The sequence below is a fragment of the Henckelia pumila genome, chromosome 1, assembly GCF_033568475.1.
Source record: "Henckelia pumila isolate YLH828 chromosome 1, ASM3356847v2, whole genome shotgun sequence".
In the NCBI taxonomy this organism is placed as follows: domain Eukaryota; kingdom Viridiplantae; phylum Streptophyta; class Magnoliopsida; order Lamiales; family Gesneriaceae; genus Henckelia; species Henckelia pumila.
In genome coordinates, this window is record NC_133120.1 from 29,818,866 (window position 1) to 29,835,446 (window position 16,581).

At 34.7% G+C, this 16,581-nt stretch overlaps 1 protein-coding gene across 1 annotated transcript; it reads right to left on the minus strand.

Moving 5' to 3' along the window:
• Positions 1-5,033: 5,033 nt before the first annotated feature.
• LOC140875232 (protein WVD2-like 3) lies at positions 5,034-8,057 on the minus strand. Its single transcript, XM_073278865.1, has 7 exons — positions 7,900-8,057; positions 6,541-7,009; positions 6,180-6,265; positions 5,994-6,084; positions 5,856-5,927; positions 5,456-5,566; positions 5,034-5,338 (listed from the first exon to the last, which is right to left on the minus strand). The coding sequence occupies exons 2-7, from the start codon at positions 7,003-7,005 to the stop codon at positions 5,168-5,170; spliced, it is 996 nt and encodes a 331-aa protein (XP_073134966.1). The 5' UTR covers positions 7,006-7,009; positions 7,900-8,057; the 3' UTR covers positions 5,034-5,167.
• Between the last annotated feature and the right edge of the window lie 8,524 nt (positions 8,058-16,581).

Genomic DNA, 16,581 nt, shown 5'->3' on the forward strand with positions numbered 1-16,581 from the left:
AATGATATTTTTAAGCATGCTCATTCATGTATATGTTATGTATTAGTATTAAAGTGATTTAAATTATTTTAAACCCTTGTTATGTTAGCATGTTGGGCCTCTAGGCTCACTACACTGGTATGGTGCAGGTGAGTACGTGGAGGAGGATGTAGCTCCTACCGGCGGCGAGGACGTATGAGCAGACTGACAGTGATCCCCCGTGACCGTTGTCTGAGTCTTTATGCATGTCTCGAATTTTTTTAGCATGTTACATTTTAATTATTTTCAGTGGTTGTGATTTGGGATATTTTATTTTAAGTAATTTTCAGTGCATGCAAAACTTTAATTTATTTCACTTTTGTCAGTATTTTATTTAACGCATGACTCAGATATTTATATTATGAAATGTTAAGTTTTCGAGTTGTTGCATTATTTTTATTCAAGTTATTTATTTTTAAATTTATTTATTCTGTGCATATATGTATGGGCATGTATGTACATATTTTTACTTAGAAAAAAAAAATTCCGCATATTTATTTATTAATTATAGAGTTAGGGTCGTTTCAGAATCAAAAGTTAAAGTTGAATAAATTGAGAAAATTGATGTTGATAAAACTTCATTGATTGATGATGATAGTGTTGAAATTTGTGCGGTGGAAGGTGAATGGCTTGATGAGAAATCTTCTATTGTACATGACGTGGTTGATAGTGGTATTAGTGTTGGCAAATGTGAAGTGGTAGGTGAGTTTTTGGTGTTGAAGAGTCATCTAATATTTTTGTAATAGATCAGAGTCATATGGATGTTCATAGTGGGATTAGTAATTTGTTGGATGAGTCTTATAATGTTGCTATTCAATTGAGTCCAAAAGAATTTCTTGAGGATCAATTGAAAGGTGAAAATTTGTGTGATATGGCTGAAAAAAAAAAAAAGAGTGATGACAAAAGTGAGATAGCCATGGAAAAAGAAAAGGAAAAAGAAAAGAAGAAGCCAAAAAAATGAGTGTCCAAAAGAGTGAGATGGCCTTTGAGGTAAAAAAAAGAGAGGAAAGAAATTAAGTGGAAAGAGACCAAAAAAAAAAGAAATTTATATATGGTCCAAAATAGTGAGGTTGAAAATTTTGTTCAAATGAATAAAATTCCTAAAGTACTTTTGTACAAAAAAGTTTTATCTCATTGTGATGATATAGCTGGTTCAATTCCGAGCATTGTTCGTTCTTTTTTGCAGGATTTTGGAGATGTGTTGATGAAAAAGCAAAGGAGATACAATATTAAAAGACTTAACATGTTGGATCTATGTGAAGTTGGTCATACACAAATTGAGGTTAGAGGTTTGAGAGTTGTTCCATTCGAGAGGTATGATTTAAATTTTGAATATCAATCAAATGTCTACTTTCAAAGGTATGATCTCAATTCTCAATTGTGTGGATTTAAATACTTTGATGGGAGACTTGTGAATGTGCGTAATACTTTCATGAGATTGAAGTGTTATATTTTGCATGCGCCTAGAGGTAAATTTATTGTGTTATACTTTGATTATATCTTAGTATATATCAAAACTTTGAATGGGCATGTCGAATATTTGATAATTGTGGTGTCAACACAAAGAGATGACAGTTTGTGTGAAAGTTTGAAAGATAATGTGTTGTGTACAAGAAAATTTGTTTTACTTGTGATTGTTGAGAGTTCTCAAGGATTTAGAATTGGTAGTGGAGGGTTGATCAATTACCAACGAGGTAAGGGAAATGTGGTAGTTACTACACTATAACCAAGGTATGAGTTCTTATCTCTTGCGGTTACAAGGTTCTTATGGTTTGAAATTGCTCATAAATTGAGTGAGTGGGATACTGATTTTGATGATGTGTTTGAAAAATACTTGTGCAGTGTCAATGATAAATTTTATGTAAGCACGTATTTGTTTAAAGAAAATAAGTTTTTCTCTATATGTTTGTCATTGTATGATTTGTTTGATGAAAAGACATTTGTTTTGAATTTGAGGTATTACTATTGGAGATCCAAAAGAATGAATCTAATGGATGAATATTTGTTATGGCTACACATGAAGAGATATGTCGAGTGGAGTTGTAAGTGCCATAATGCATGTGAATTGTTTCTTATTCCTAGAAACCAATGGTTGTACTTAACTATGAACATTTTATTGGGGTTAACTAGGTCTAAGAAGGGGAGGAATTTGATCTATGTTTTGCTTAATGAAATTTTAATCATGTTTATGCATGTAAATGGTTATGAGGTGTTTAGTATAAGCATGAAGAATTTCGTGAATTTTGATAATGTTATGAGTATGCAAGTTCTATTAGTGCATGTGAAAAATAATTTTCAAGTTTCTCATTCTTGCTTGGTTTTTGTAGGTAAGGGGCAAGATTGGAGGACAAATCTTTTTGAAGGGGAGTCTGATATGAATCTAGGAGGCGTCCGACGATTCATATTGTTCCAAAAGATGTCTTTTAATTTGCCATCAAGGATTGAAGGATTGAGGATCCATGGAAAATTGGTTGGAGAGCATGGATTACTTTGGAAATTATTATAATGTTTTCGGAGGCCAAAATGATCAAGAAAATGGAGAAAACATTGAAGAGATCACGAAATTTAATTTCTTGGTTCGAAGCATAGGCGCGCCCGCACTCCTATCCACGCGCGCCCGCGCCGTCATCTGCGAAAGGCTAGCGCGCCCGCGCCATTGCCTTGGGCGCCCGCGCTATTGGAGAAACTTTGATGAATAAAATGCGAAGGAGATGCGCCCGCGCTATCGAGATTTTCACACACCAAAGGTGTTTTGTGTGTGTGCGTGATTTTTGATATATTTTGATATATTGTGTTATTTTGAGTCTTAAAAGTCTATTAGGAAATTTCTAGATGATATCTTTGATATCTATTTTGCATTATCTTTAGGATTTTGAAATTATAATCCAACTAGGAAACCTTTAGTTTAATTCTATTAGGATTCCTAGTTTATTTCTTCTATATATTGTAAACTTCTCATTCATGAGAGACAGTTAATTAATGAATTATTCAGTTTATTGATTTTTATCAATTCTTAAAAATTTTCTCTAGAATTTTTTCCAAGCTTTGCTTTGTTTATATCAAATCAAACTTATCAAAGTTTCATAAGTTTTGTGGCGTTTGTCAATTGATTATCTTCGTGAATTATCAGAGACAGGTTCCTCTGAAGGTTCAGTTGTGATTAATTATTTATCCTCGTGATTATATGTTGCTAGTTACGGGTTCAACTAGAGGTGGATATCCGAAACTTACTTGTTCATAAAGGTCGGGACAAAATATTTGATTTCTTTTGTATTCGAATTGAGGGTGTGATTCGCTATAATCGTGTTTGTCTTTCATTCATAAGAATTCACATCACTAACACTCTGAATCTCGAGGAAGCCACGGGGATCTTGCGAGGGTACGATGATCTTAAGGTTTGAAGTATAATCGTGCGGTATTCGGTGGGAAAGAATGCCAAGAGGACTGCACAAGACATTGAAAAACTCCGAAAAGATCCCTGCACCATCCATGGTGTCCATCTATGACAAACCATCTATGGAGTTTGAATTCAGAAGACAGGTCGAGGAAGAAATCATAGATTCTTTGAATGATGACCATGTTTATGTGATAACCATTTGTGGTGTAGAAGGAGCCAGAAAGACAATCATGACACAGAGAATCGTGAACAGAGTGAGAAACAAAACTATGGAACAAGTGAAACGAAAGTCAGGGATTTCAATCTAGAATTTTGGGGCTTTTACAACTTATGAATTACACGTAATGTATATTGTTATTTCTAACCCACGAGTAGATAGAAGGACCAAACCGGAAACTTTTGTGAAATATTTGGTGCGAAACTGGGAACGTAAAAACATTTAGAAATGAACCGAAAACTTTTGGGAAATATTTGAGACGAAGTCGAGAACGTAAAAATATTTAAAACTAAACAGAGAAAGTGTGCAAACATTTAAAACTGAATCGGGATTTTTCCCACTACAATTGACTTCGAATAATTAAGTCGGCAAAAAAGAGTCAGCATTTGAGCTGTAATATGTTTAAAATATTTAAGTTCCACTAATTTTTGATCGTTGAAAGATATTTTTTTTGAAATTTTTATCAGTCTGATTTAACTATCAAAATATAATAAAGCTAGAACACGGTCATCAACTTGCAACACACGATGTGTTTTAATGATTGTGTCAACTAAAATTAGGGATGAGAAAAACCATTTTTGGATTCAAATAATCTATATAGATAATTGAAATATTATATATTTATAAAATCAGTTTGGTTTTTTTTTTTGAATCAATGCAATTTTTTTCAATCCAAGCAGTTATCGACTAAAAACCAATCCAAACCAACTGTCTGGTATGGGTTGGTTTTCTGGTTCGGTTTGGTGTCTGCTCACCCCTACCAATATTGCTTCATCTGGCTTGGGCATGGATTTCCAACTTCGTGTTTGTTGCAGTGGACCGATTTTCAGAAATGGCACATTTCAAACTTTCAATTCAACCTCACAAGACATATGACGTTTCTCATGCCGCAGAAGCGAAATTCGAGCTAAATCTAGATATAAAGTTCTTGAAATAATTTTGAATTGATGTATGTTTCACATGGACTGGCCTTTTTTGTTTCGTTGATAATTTTATGTGTTAGCATGACATAAGCATAGCCTACAGATAACACATACAACACTAGCTTTTAACTGATTGATATCGAATACATTGAGTTCTTACCATATTATTGTGAATAAATTCTTGAATATTTACAAATAAAATGACCCCATAAAGACCACAATCGATCTGTCGAAGAAAACAAGTCCAGATTCATTTCAAATGATGGTGAAATGTGTTCGCCATTGATACATGCTTGTTGGGCCGTTTTTTAAAATCAAACCGCGATCTGGTTAAGGCCTTCTGTGTTTTGTATTATGGTTTCTGTATCTAGGAATATATTCTGATGTATTTATCAAAGATCACCATTTTCATTTTATTCAAGAATGAAGTAATGGTTTAATCAACATGAAAAATTTCGAGAAACTGTACCGAATAACATACAGAAACTTACAATTCACATTAAATTAAGGCAAACCACTCAAAGGGCCTTGCTGCTTTGACATAAGCATTCAAAATACAGCAGTTGAAAGGCTTAAATTAACGTTGTTCCACAATAATTACTAACCAAGAGCTCAAGAATGAACAGCAATGTTGCCAATAATCTTATTAGATGCAAAAGTCTCATCCATCACCTCCTCTCCTTGGATGGTCTCTCCATTCTTGCACGTCGTAGTACCATTCTGTATAGTGATCTCGAGTTTCCTTCTGCCCAACTTTGGCGATTTTGCGCGAGTTAGAGGCGGCTGATGCAATGACGTGAAGGCAAAAAAGGCGAGTTTATGTTGCTTGAGTAAGATGTTCTATAACTTATGGTACAAAAGATTTTCAAAGTTTTCATGATCATGCCAATGTTCCGGTACCTTTTTCAGTTTGACCTGCGGTGGAGGTTCCTCGTGGTAAAAACTTGGCATTGGACTTGCCTTAAAGTTTAAACTCTTTCGCAGTTGCTTGATTGCTGCTTCAGTCTCTTCCTACAAATATGCAGAAGCCAGAGAAGACAAGGGTGTGTATTAAAGCAGGTGTTCAAGGATTTTGATGATACTTTGCCATGGATTTTTAACTTGTCTTTCCTAAGTTGCAACATTTCAAAAGATACAAAATAAAAATGAACTCTTATCATAGACTATATATTTGAAATCAATTATTTTTTCCCTCTGCTGAAGAACCTAATGATGAGTAGAAATTCCGAAACTCGATCTACAACAAAATTTTCAACTCAAAATATTTGTTACTTTGTCCAACATAAGAGCATGTAATTACCTTCCTTCTTGCCTCATCCTGAGTTCTCTCAGCCTCCAATGCTTGAGTTTTCTCCTCCAATTTCAAGTAGAACTAACGAAGAATAGCGAAGATAAGTAAGTACTAAAACAAAGTTAAAACAAATCATTTAAATTCTACCTGCTTCCTTCTCTCAGCCCGTTCACTGCTCTTAAACACCGGTGCTGATGCAATAGTCGCCTTTTTGAACTTTCTTGATGATGCACCGTTTCTTATGCGGTTGAGAAAAAATAAATTTAAGGAGTCAAAGAAAAGTCGAAGAAACGTAAATAAATGTTGAAAAGAGTTCGATTTGAGATGAGATACGGTGACGTGACTGAAAGATCATCTTCATCAGGATGCTTCTTGTTATCAGGTTGCAATGGCTTCCTTGGTTCCATCGGTGCGACTATCTGAATAGGCAAAGAGAACACAGTATCAGTTGTTGACATTTCTCTCGTTCATTTAAAATTTTTCATGCATAAAAGTGTGCATATGCTGTCTCAAGATCTTGTTGAAGATAGAAATAAAATTGAAGCATACTTAGATGTGACTACCAAATTCACGAGACCTATTGGAAAAATCACTTTTCTTTTTACAAAAACAACCTGAGAATTTTGATCGAAAACATTAGCAGACCTATTACGAGAATATGCAGTGAAGCATAAAGATGGTGAGACAAATTTACAGGCTTATCTCCAGCAGTAGTATTGTCTAACTCAGAACCAAATGGACGGGTTCCACAGAAAGCACGCCTTTCAGTTTCAAGAGCAAAGGGCTGTGGAACCGTACGATTAGTTTTACGGTTTCCAGCAGCAGACTTGTTAGCCTTTTTGCCACAAGCTCCCATCTTCTTGTCATCATTCTTTACCTTTTGATCCTCAAATGTTGCATCCTCCTTTGACATGAAAGCTTCAGTGTTAAAGACTCGAAAATCTTGCTGATGTTTCAAGTTTCCACAAATCTTTGGATCATCAATGGGCTTTTCTATGTCGATTTCTTTTGTTTCAAAGTCATTTTCTTCAGAATCACTGTTCAATCCTTCTTCCAGACTTGAAATTCCCTGTTTCGAGTCATCAGAGGCACCACTTGAGTACATGATAACACCTTCTCCTTCCTTGCTCACGTGAATGTCACGAACTTCCAGCTCCATGCCACTGAAACGAAAATCAAACGCGGTCATTCAAATCGTGCAATATGAATCAAGATCCAAATAAATCCGTAAATAAATCATTCCAACGTTTGGGTATATGATTGTCATTTCAATTCAATCACTCCTTTCTTGTTCAAAACCATCAAAGTAATGATCTCCAGATCTAAACAAGAGTTTTATTTCAAGCATACAATCTAAAATAACTTAAACAAGCAGAGACGCAACTAATAAAAAGCTACTTCCTCTGGACAAAAGGAAAGAAACACGAAGGAGCCGTACCAGGTCTTCTTAGACAGAGCACATGTTTTCATGACAGACAAACTACGCTTGTGATAAAGCCAATTATAGCCTCCCAATATCAACCTAACATTCAAATTTTACTCGACATTTTTCAACCATGAACTTCACTCCCAAACACATGAAAACAAGATAAAACAAAAAGTTCAAAACTTTAACCAACCGACTCTATAAACCATAACTACAAACTTTAATGAACCTCCAAAGGCATACAGTACCACATGATCCACGTTTCACATTAATTACTCAAGAAACCTCAAATATTCTGAAGACACAATCATATGCGAAAAAAAAACCGTTGAAATGAAATCCCAAATAACACATCAAAACTTGTTTCTCACAAAGAAAAGCATGCTATTCAATCAGACCCAATAATTATTTTCCCACAGTAAAGGCAACCAACTTCAAAATCCCTCCAAAAAGAGAGAAAAATCAGCATAAAACACTCGTATACACCACCACCGAATCAAGAATCCCGAGATTAAATTAATTATTCGAAAGAAGATCAAGAAAACACCACCAAGAACTGGAAAATGCACACACATTTCAGCATAATTAAAACTAAAACATGAATCGGAGCATCGAAAATTTTCTTACGATTATCAAGAGCTCTCAGTTGCAGGGTCTATTTCCCTTGTGGGTTTTCTTCCTTATCGATCGAGAGCTAGCTCCTCCAACTCGAAGTACTGTCCATCCGTGTATATATATACACTGTATACATGAAAAGACATTGGGCTTGTTTGTTTGTGCTGTAGAGGAAAGGGAAGAATAAAATAACGGCGTTAGTTGACGGCCATTGGGAAATAGGTTAAATGACTTTGCATGGTTGGTGCCGTAACTGCATTATGGTCGACGGCAGATGAGAAAATTTTACATGGAGTGGATGAGGAGTTTCAAAATATACACTTCATTACAAGAAGATTTATCAAGTGCAGTAAGTGCACCAAACAATTCTTATAATAATTACTAAAGTATGTTAGATGCATTATTTCAATAAATATTTATATATATATATATATATATATATATATATATATATGTTAGCTACAAAATTTATCTCATAGGTAACATGTACTCTTTTTCGGGATAATTCATAATTATGTTCTTATAGTTTTACCATCGTCCCGATTATATCCATTTTCTTTGTCATTACCCAAAGTTATCCTTCATTAATTAAAAAGTTTCCCGAATATGTCCTTAAAACTAAATAATGTCTATTTTACCCTTTCTTATCCTTTTTTAAGAAATTATGCATAAGCCCATCATGCTTCCGTAAGATTAATTAAAATTTAAATACCTCTTTGACCATAGTGTCGTCGGGTCATACCTGCCGAGTTTTACGAAGTGCTCCTCACACTCAACCACGCAGTCGCAACAGATGGTTTCTACACAAGCTCCTTCAACGACACCCAGCACAGCCTTAATTCGTTTTCTACCTTAAGGCGTATGATATATAAAATTAATTATAAAATATGAGCATGGATGAATAAGAGACTTAGGAAATTTATTCAGACAACATATTATTACATAAATCAACCTCATTTGAAGAGGAGAAGATAACTAGTTTAGCTACTCATAGTAGCCTTGTTCTTGAAATAATAAAACAGAAACTTAATAGAAACTTAGAAAGAGAAATATTACAATAATTTTTATTTTCGTAAGAAAACTGAAGGGAATGATCGATGTTTTCAACTTTCTCAAATGCTTGTATTTATAGCTGAAGTTCTACTCGTTTCACCGAGAAACTTCAGAAAATCTTACAGCTGTCTTGAATTATTTATGACATTATTGATGTCATCTTTTGCTAGTGAGAGAGTCACATGCTCGATGGCATCTTTTACTAGTGGATGAGTCACATGCTTGACTTTTTCTTTTGGATTTATTCTCCTCACATGCCTTCTTTATTGTTGTCGGAGCATCTTTTGCTTTCGCAGTGGGCCCCTGGAAAAACACGGTTTTGGTGGTCCCTGTCCACCTTTGCTTGTCTCGGAAAAATCTTTTCGATCTGTTCGGGGTCTGAAGGTCTTTCCGAATTCTGGCTCCTTCTGGTTTGGACATTCTGGGCAAATATTCTCTGACCATCTTGCGATATGAGTCATGTTACGAAATTTTCGGCGAGTTTCTTTACTCCCCGGTAGCTTGTTGTTCCACAAAAAGTTCCTCTTTTTTGCGAAGAGTTCTTCCGCAAAAGCCGTAGTTTTTCCTGTCACTTTGTTTAATAGGAATGATCTGTTCACAGAATTCTGATAAAATTTGAACGGAAACTTGACATTGTCTATATCGATGAGACAAACCCAAATACCCCATGCCCTTCTGGTTGAGATTTCATTCTCTCCAAAAGTGGACACCAATGGTATTTCTTCATATATAGGATCCTTGATAAATCTTTGATTATTCATGAAAGGTTTCCTTAGCTTGATGAAATGAAAGGGCTCGTGTGATCCTTTCTCTGTTGGTTCTGAAGCTGCACTAAAGAAGTATAACTCGAGCACATCTCCTCTGGACAAATGATCATTATTTGCCCATGTTTCTTGGACTGCTTCCTGAATCCATTTTGGTAGCTGTGATATTTCCTGGAATCCTGGTGAAGTTGTATAAACTGAGGCTAAAGCCCTAAATTCATACCATAGCTTCACATCCTTAGGATTGACATTGTTTTTTAGCCAAACCCTTGGATATATTCCTGCAACATCAACCCTGCAAGTGGTCGGGTTGATTTCACTTCTTGTACTTAATTTCTCCCATCTTTGTTGATAAACCTGAAATGAAGAAATGACAGCTGGATTAGTATCAATCTTAGATTTGCCCTTGTCAGAGTTGGGCCTAAGATTGATCTCTTCCTCTTTTACCCCAGAGGCGGAGGGTTGACTTGATGAGTTATCCTCATCAATTATTGTTTTATGTAGATCATCAAAAGCTGATGATAGATTAGCGCTTGTTTCTTGAGTATTAGAATCCTCAACATATTGTTTTACAATCGGTGGTTGTATTTCTTGTTCTTATAAAACTAATGGTTTTAACATTTCTTGTTTCTGAGAAATTAGTGGTTTTTCTATGGCACGAATAATTGGCCTTTAAATAGCAGCCCATAGTTGAGTTTGAGCTTGCATACATCCTGTGATTCGATTGGATACTTTGATCCGATCAGCTTGTTGAAACCTGCCCGCCATATCGGCACTTATGACAAGCTGGTTGAACTCGGTTTGAAGCAACCCAAGGTGTTCCCTGAGATGCCTCTGCATTTTGATAATGGAATCCACGTCACTGTCTTCCATCTCTTGTTAAGAAATCTGCAAGAATATTTTCATGAGATTTAATAATAACAATATCTAAAATATAATTTTGACATAATTCTTGCCATCATAATAACCTAGCTTTCTCAGGTTCAAATTCAATCTTATTTCTTAGGAAAGTTTTTACCTGAGTGTTATCAACCTTCAAAGTGAATTTTTTAGCAAGTAAAAATAATGGCCATTATTTGAAAGCTCTTTTAACTGCATAAAATTTCTTCTCGTTGATATGCCATCTGATAGCCTCAAATTCTGAGAAAAGACCGCTACAGTATCTGCATGGTATTTCTCCATCCGGAGTGATCTTATTAAGGACTGCTGCCCACCATTCGTCACTGGCATCCGTAAATAACACCAGATCATCTTCATCCACGGGTATAGCCATTTTTGGGATATTCTTACATATCTCCTTTAATTGGTTTACCCCTTTAGTATGGTCATCGGTCCATATAAACCATGCATCCTTTTTTAGCAAAGGACTGAACACCTTTCTGTACATTTCCAGATTGTTTATGAACATCCCTGCAAAATTAACTAGTCCTAGAAAACTTTGGAGTTTTTTTTACATCTTTGAGTTTATTTGGAAATTTTTTTACCTTTTCCACAATATGGGGTTGTAGAATTATTTCAGTTTCTTCAATATCAATTCCAAGGAATTCAATTTTCCTTGTTGCTATGATTGCTTTCTTTTCAGATAAAACCAGTCCTTCTTGTTTACAAATTTTAGAGAAAATCTCTAAATGTTTAACATGTTCATCTATGTTTTTTGATGCTATAAGAATATCATCAATATAAACAAACATGAAGTTGATGTAATCTTTAAAAAGATTATCCATCTTTCTTTGAAATATTTGGGGTGCATTAGCTAATCCCATAGGCATAACTTCCCAGATATAATGTTCTTGTGGTGTAGAGAAGACTGTGAATTTCTTACTGCCTTCTTCCATCCGAATCTGGTAAAATCCAAATTTGCAATCAAATTTTGAGAACACTATAGCATTTCGTACACAACTAAATAGATGTTATTTACTGGGTATGAAGTACCCATCAAACTCCAGGATCTTATTAATACCTTGGTAGTTAATAACTAATCTGGGTTTCCCTCTTTTTATTTCACAGTGATTTCTGACCAGAAAACTTGGGCTGCTATATGGTGAAACTCCTTCTTCGATTAAACCAAGGTCCAAATGTTCCTTCATAATCATCCTCATATCCCTTTGATCTGTTATGTTCATCGGGATATGCTTATATCTAACGAATTCATACTCTTTGCCTTCCTTTAGAGTAAGACTGACTTTGAGTTGATTTCTATCTCACTATGCCAAAGGATGCTCGTTATAACTTTCTTTGAGCATCTTTTTGACATCTTCAAGGGATATCTTATTTTCTAACTCTATATCTCTGTGATTCAGAGTTACCTTGAGAAGCTCCATATCCTCTGTTTGGAGCTCTTGTTTTATTGTTATCTTCAACATGGTTTCTCCAAACCTTCTTGGATCTTTCATTTTTGGGTGAAAAAATTGTCCTTTATCACGACGCTGGCTGCGGAACATTAACGGCATTTGTCGATAAAAGGCCATCTTGAGTCGTTGAACGATAATCTTATGTTCATAAATGGCAGTAAACATAAGTCGTCTTAACTTGTTATCTTGTGTGTACTTTTTAAACATTTGTAAAAAGTTATTTCCAACAAGATATCGTCTTATGTATCATGGAAATATATTGGTGGTGTCTTTACCTTGTACCAAGGAGTCTGAGCTGCGCCTCCCATAAGGATTTATGCTTGTTTTATTCCTCTGCAAAGAATAAGAATTCTTTTCGAGAAATATCGTCCAACAATTTTTGGAAATTCTTCTTCACAATCTGTAGGGAAGACTCTTCTTTTTGCTGTACAAATTCATGTTCCTGAGTCAATATAGGCTGCAAAGTATTCAGCCTTATATTGTTCATACAACATCCCTATCGGAATGTATATGGAGAAAGGGCTTCTTGTCATTTTTTAAAGGGATTACTAAATGGCCCCATCATCTTTAACAGACTGTGTTGTAACTTAGTAATTCGATTAAGACTATTCACCTTTAGTTTTTCTAAGGCCTCAGAAGGTAGAGTATGATTACTCCTTTCTACTTCTTCTATGCGTTCTAGTAAATCATGTTCATGACTTACTAATTTTAAAAGTTGCTTCTTCCTCTGTTTGTGAACAGAGTTTTCGAATCTGATTAAGGGATTGTTTCTTATCCAATTCTCTTGTTTTTCCATCTCGTAGGATTCTTATTGAATTCTCCAAGTTTTTTCTTTTGCCATGAACTCTATTCCTTTTTCAAGGCGTTTCCATGGTTTATGATCTTCCAGGAATTCTAAGCCAAGAATTAGTTGATCTATTTTTTTTCCCGGGATCTCCAAAATTTGAACTTTCAATTCACCAACATTTATTAATCCTTGGTAAGTTCCTTTTACCTGTTGTTCTAAATAGTAAATCGAATTACAAGAAAATTGGTTCCTGTGACTTGTAATTTCGAATACTATTTTAACTTCTTTCCATCCTTTTGGGGATCTAAGTTTTCCTATTATAGAAAACTCTTTTTCTTCGGGTGGAATATCCTGAATAGGATATTTATCCCACCTTCGACTTGTCATTCGGTCTCCTTGGAAAGATAACCTTCGAGGTTCTATTTTAAGGTCTCTGTATAGAACCGGCTTATCATGAATTTGAATGGTTGTTTCCTGAATTAAAGGAAACTCGATCTTTTCCGAGTATATTGCTTGAGCCACTTTCCCAAAGATCTTTGGAATTTCAATAAACTCATTTTTAATAAATAATTTAGAATGGTGTGTATTAGAAAGAGCATATAAAATTTGGTATGTAATATAATATGGCCTATTACCTTCCTTCATTAATCTTTTTTCCTTGAAGTTTTGATGCAACGTCAAGGCTCGACTAAAGTCTCTGTCAGCTAAATTGTAGGCTATTCTCGGATAAATAACTCCTACAATTTTTCCTGCACATAGATTTCCTGAGATAGTACCCAGAACAGCATCTTGGATATTCCCCATTATTTTATCACATTCTACGATATCTATGGGTGAATCTATTCCTTCTTTAAAAGTTGACTTGATAATTATTTGGATTGCTCCAATATGAATCCAAGACATCGTCCTTGCTACCTCACTTTTCAGCTTTTGCAATTCCTCTCTTATTTTTTCAAAAGGAATTAACTGCATCTCTATTTGATTACTCGTTAACTCTATAGGGATTGCCATTTTCCTTCTAGATACTTTGTAAATTAAATGATGTCTTCTTTGTCTAAGCCCCAGGTTGCCTAAGACTCTTTCTACTTGTTCTGCCGAAAATCCTTGGTACTTCTGTAAAGTTGGATTTTCTCTCATAATTCTTTGGACCATATTATGAGATATCGTGGTTTGACTAAAAAAACCCAGCCAAACTCTCATGTGTTTCATGTCGAAACACCTCTTCTTTATTGTGATTCTGATTCATCATCAGATTCTTCTTGGCTAAACAATATCTCTTCTTCGTATTTACTTTCATCTGAGGGGATATCCTCAAATTGATATGCTTGAACTAGATCTTGAAAGAAGACCGCATCATCCATATCTAGTGTTGCTTCAAAGAGTTTAACACCTTTTTTCTCATTTTCTGGACAGTTTGTAGATATATGTCCTCTTGCTCCACATGTCCTGCAGTTGCAATCCTTGAAACTTTCACTTGCTCTTGTATGAGTTCTTTTGAAAGTTCTTCTAGATGGTGTTCTTCCCCTGTTTTGCGACGAGATTGTTGCTGGGGATGTTCTTGTAGGTCCACTTCTTTTTCCCGATCTATAAGATCTGACCTTTTGTTTGGACCAAAATGTTCTTGGTTTCAAAACTTCTCATTCTTTTATTGTAGGGATTATTTTTGAATTTCTTCCTCTTAAATCCCTATGATCTACTCCCAATAATCGTAGGGAGATCATTTTCTCTACAACATAGAGGAGTATGCTTATTAATACCCCTTATCTTTTTGTAGTTCTTTTGTAATGCTGTCATATGACACCATTCTACCAATTTTCCTTTAAGAAAAGAGGCTCGTCTTGCCCACGTATCAAGATTACATGGAACGTATTCTTTTATCAACATTTATCTCCAGGGACATGGCATCTTTGCAAAAAAATAGCTAAATAGCTATATTTTTCTCGACTCCCGAATTTCATCTATATTTAGTGAATAACATAATGTATTCATCAACTAAACAGATATCGTGCAATTCAAGACTATACAGAGCTTGAGTATATCTTCTTTTCTTCTCTGTATCTTGATTATTAAAATAATCCACTCCTATAAATTGTGCCTTGAATAGGGTGGTCATTCTTCTTCCAACATCGCTTAGAGATTCTCCTGCTAAGACTGATTCTTTAGTCTCTTGCATGGTCATTTCCTAAGTTATCTTGAAAGATCCCATTAGACTCATTTCCAAAAGTTTGATAAATCCTTTTTATTGAGATCTAAAGTTTGTGCTGCTATTCTCATAGCTGATGTCCAATCATCTATGAGATCTTCTCTGTTTTTGAAGTCCAGAACATCAAGGTTTAACATAACCCCGTAAGGATGTATCGGATCTAAAACAGTTTTTCCGTAAGGAGTTTGATGTAGTGGTATCTTACTCCTTCTTGACCTGGTTCCTGTTGGATGTGAATTTTTCCCAACATGAAACTCACTATGTGGTTTTTCTGTTTTAACCACATATCTTGGGGGATTCCCTATGTTTACCCTCAGGGGAATTCATTTTTAGATCTACTACTTTGAGATTCGCAAATGAATCTGTAAGATCTTGTAGATCCTCGAGATTTAATCTTTCTAAAGTAGTCATCAGATAGTGTTTTTCTCTGATACTGCTTTTATAAGATTAATCATTATTTCTTCATCAGTTAAAGGTTTTTGTACCATTTTGGTTTTACTTTTTTGATGTAGCAAAGGTTCGGTACCAAACGAGAGTGGTAACCTTCCTCCTGTATTTCTTTTTCTAGAACCAGAGGTGTGTTCTAGATTTATGATTTTTGTTTGAAGATCCTTTAGAGTTCCAAGAATTTCTTCTTGTTTCTTAAGGATTTTTTCAATCTACCGAGGTATTTTATACAGCTGATTGCTGTAATATTGTACCGTCTTTTGAATTTTTCTAAGATCTTCGGAGAGTTTAGAGGAATCTGGTGTAATTTCTAAAAATTGAGAATTAGAAATTATATTTCTTAATCTCTTCAGAGCGTATAAAAGACCCAAGTCTTTTTAACTTCTGTTGTAAAGAATCTATTTTAAATAGATTCACTTTTTTATGGGATTTCATGTAAATGAAATCCTTCTGGTTCAAACTCTCGTTTGAATCCATGGTTTGTTGAAAATCTCTTCCTCAACAAAGAAAATTATGATTTAATGAATAATATAAGTCTGAAAAAAATTATCTTGGCTCTGATACCAAATTTTTGAGCCTAAGGGAAGAATTAAAATGATATTTTAATTTAGGGGTATTATAGAAAATTTTTAGTCTGGAGGACATATCAGGAAACATTTTTGTAAAAAAAAGGACAAAATTGGGAACGAATAAAGTGTTAGTATATTTTTGGGAAACTATGGAAAATTTAGGGACATAATTCTTTATTATTCCCACTCTTTTCCTATCACTTGTTTATACTGAATATTTTTCCATCTCTTGCAATTATGTAGTTGAGTTTTCATATTTAGGCTTCAGAATGTGGTGTATGATCCGAAAGATTTGAGTTTTATGTCATATCGGCATTTTTCGGTGGTGTCAGCACTCACACGGAAAATGACTTGGAATCAGAAAAGTCAAATTAATGCAGCAAAACCCAAATTTAAAAAATTAGTAGATCATAAAGTTAACGACCAAGAAAGTTATTTTCTTATAAATTTATAATGAATTTGATTATGAAATATTTATTTGATATTTACGATATGTTAGTCATTCGAGTAAATGCTGGAG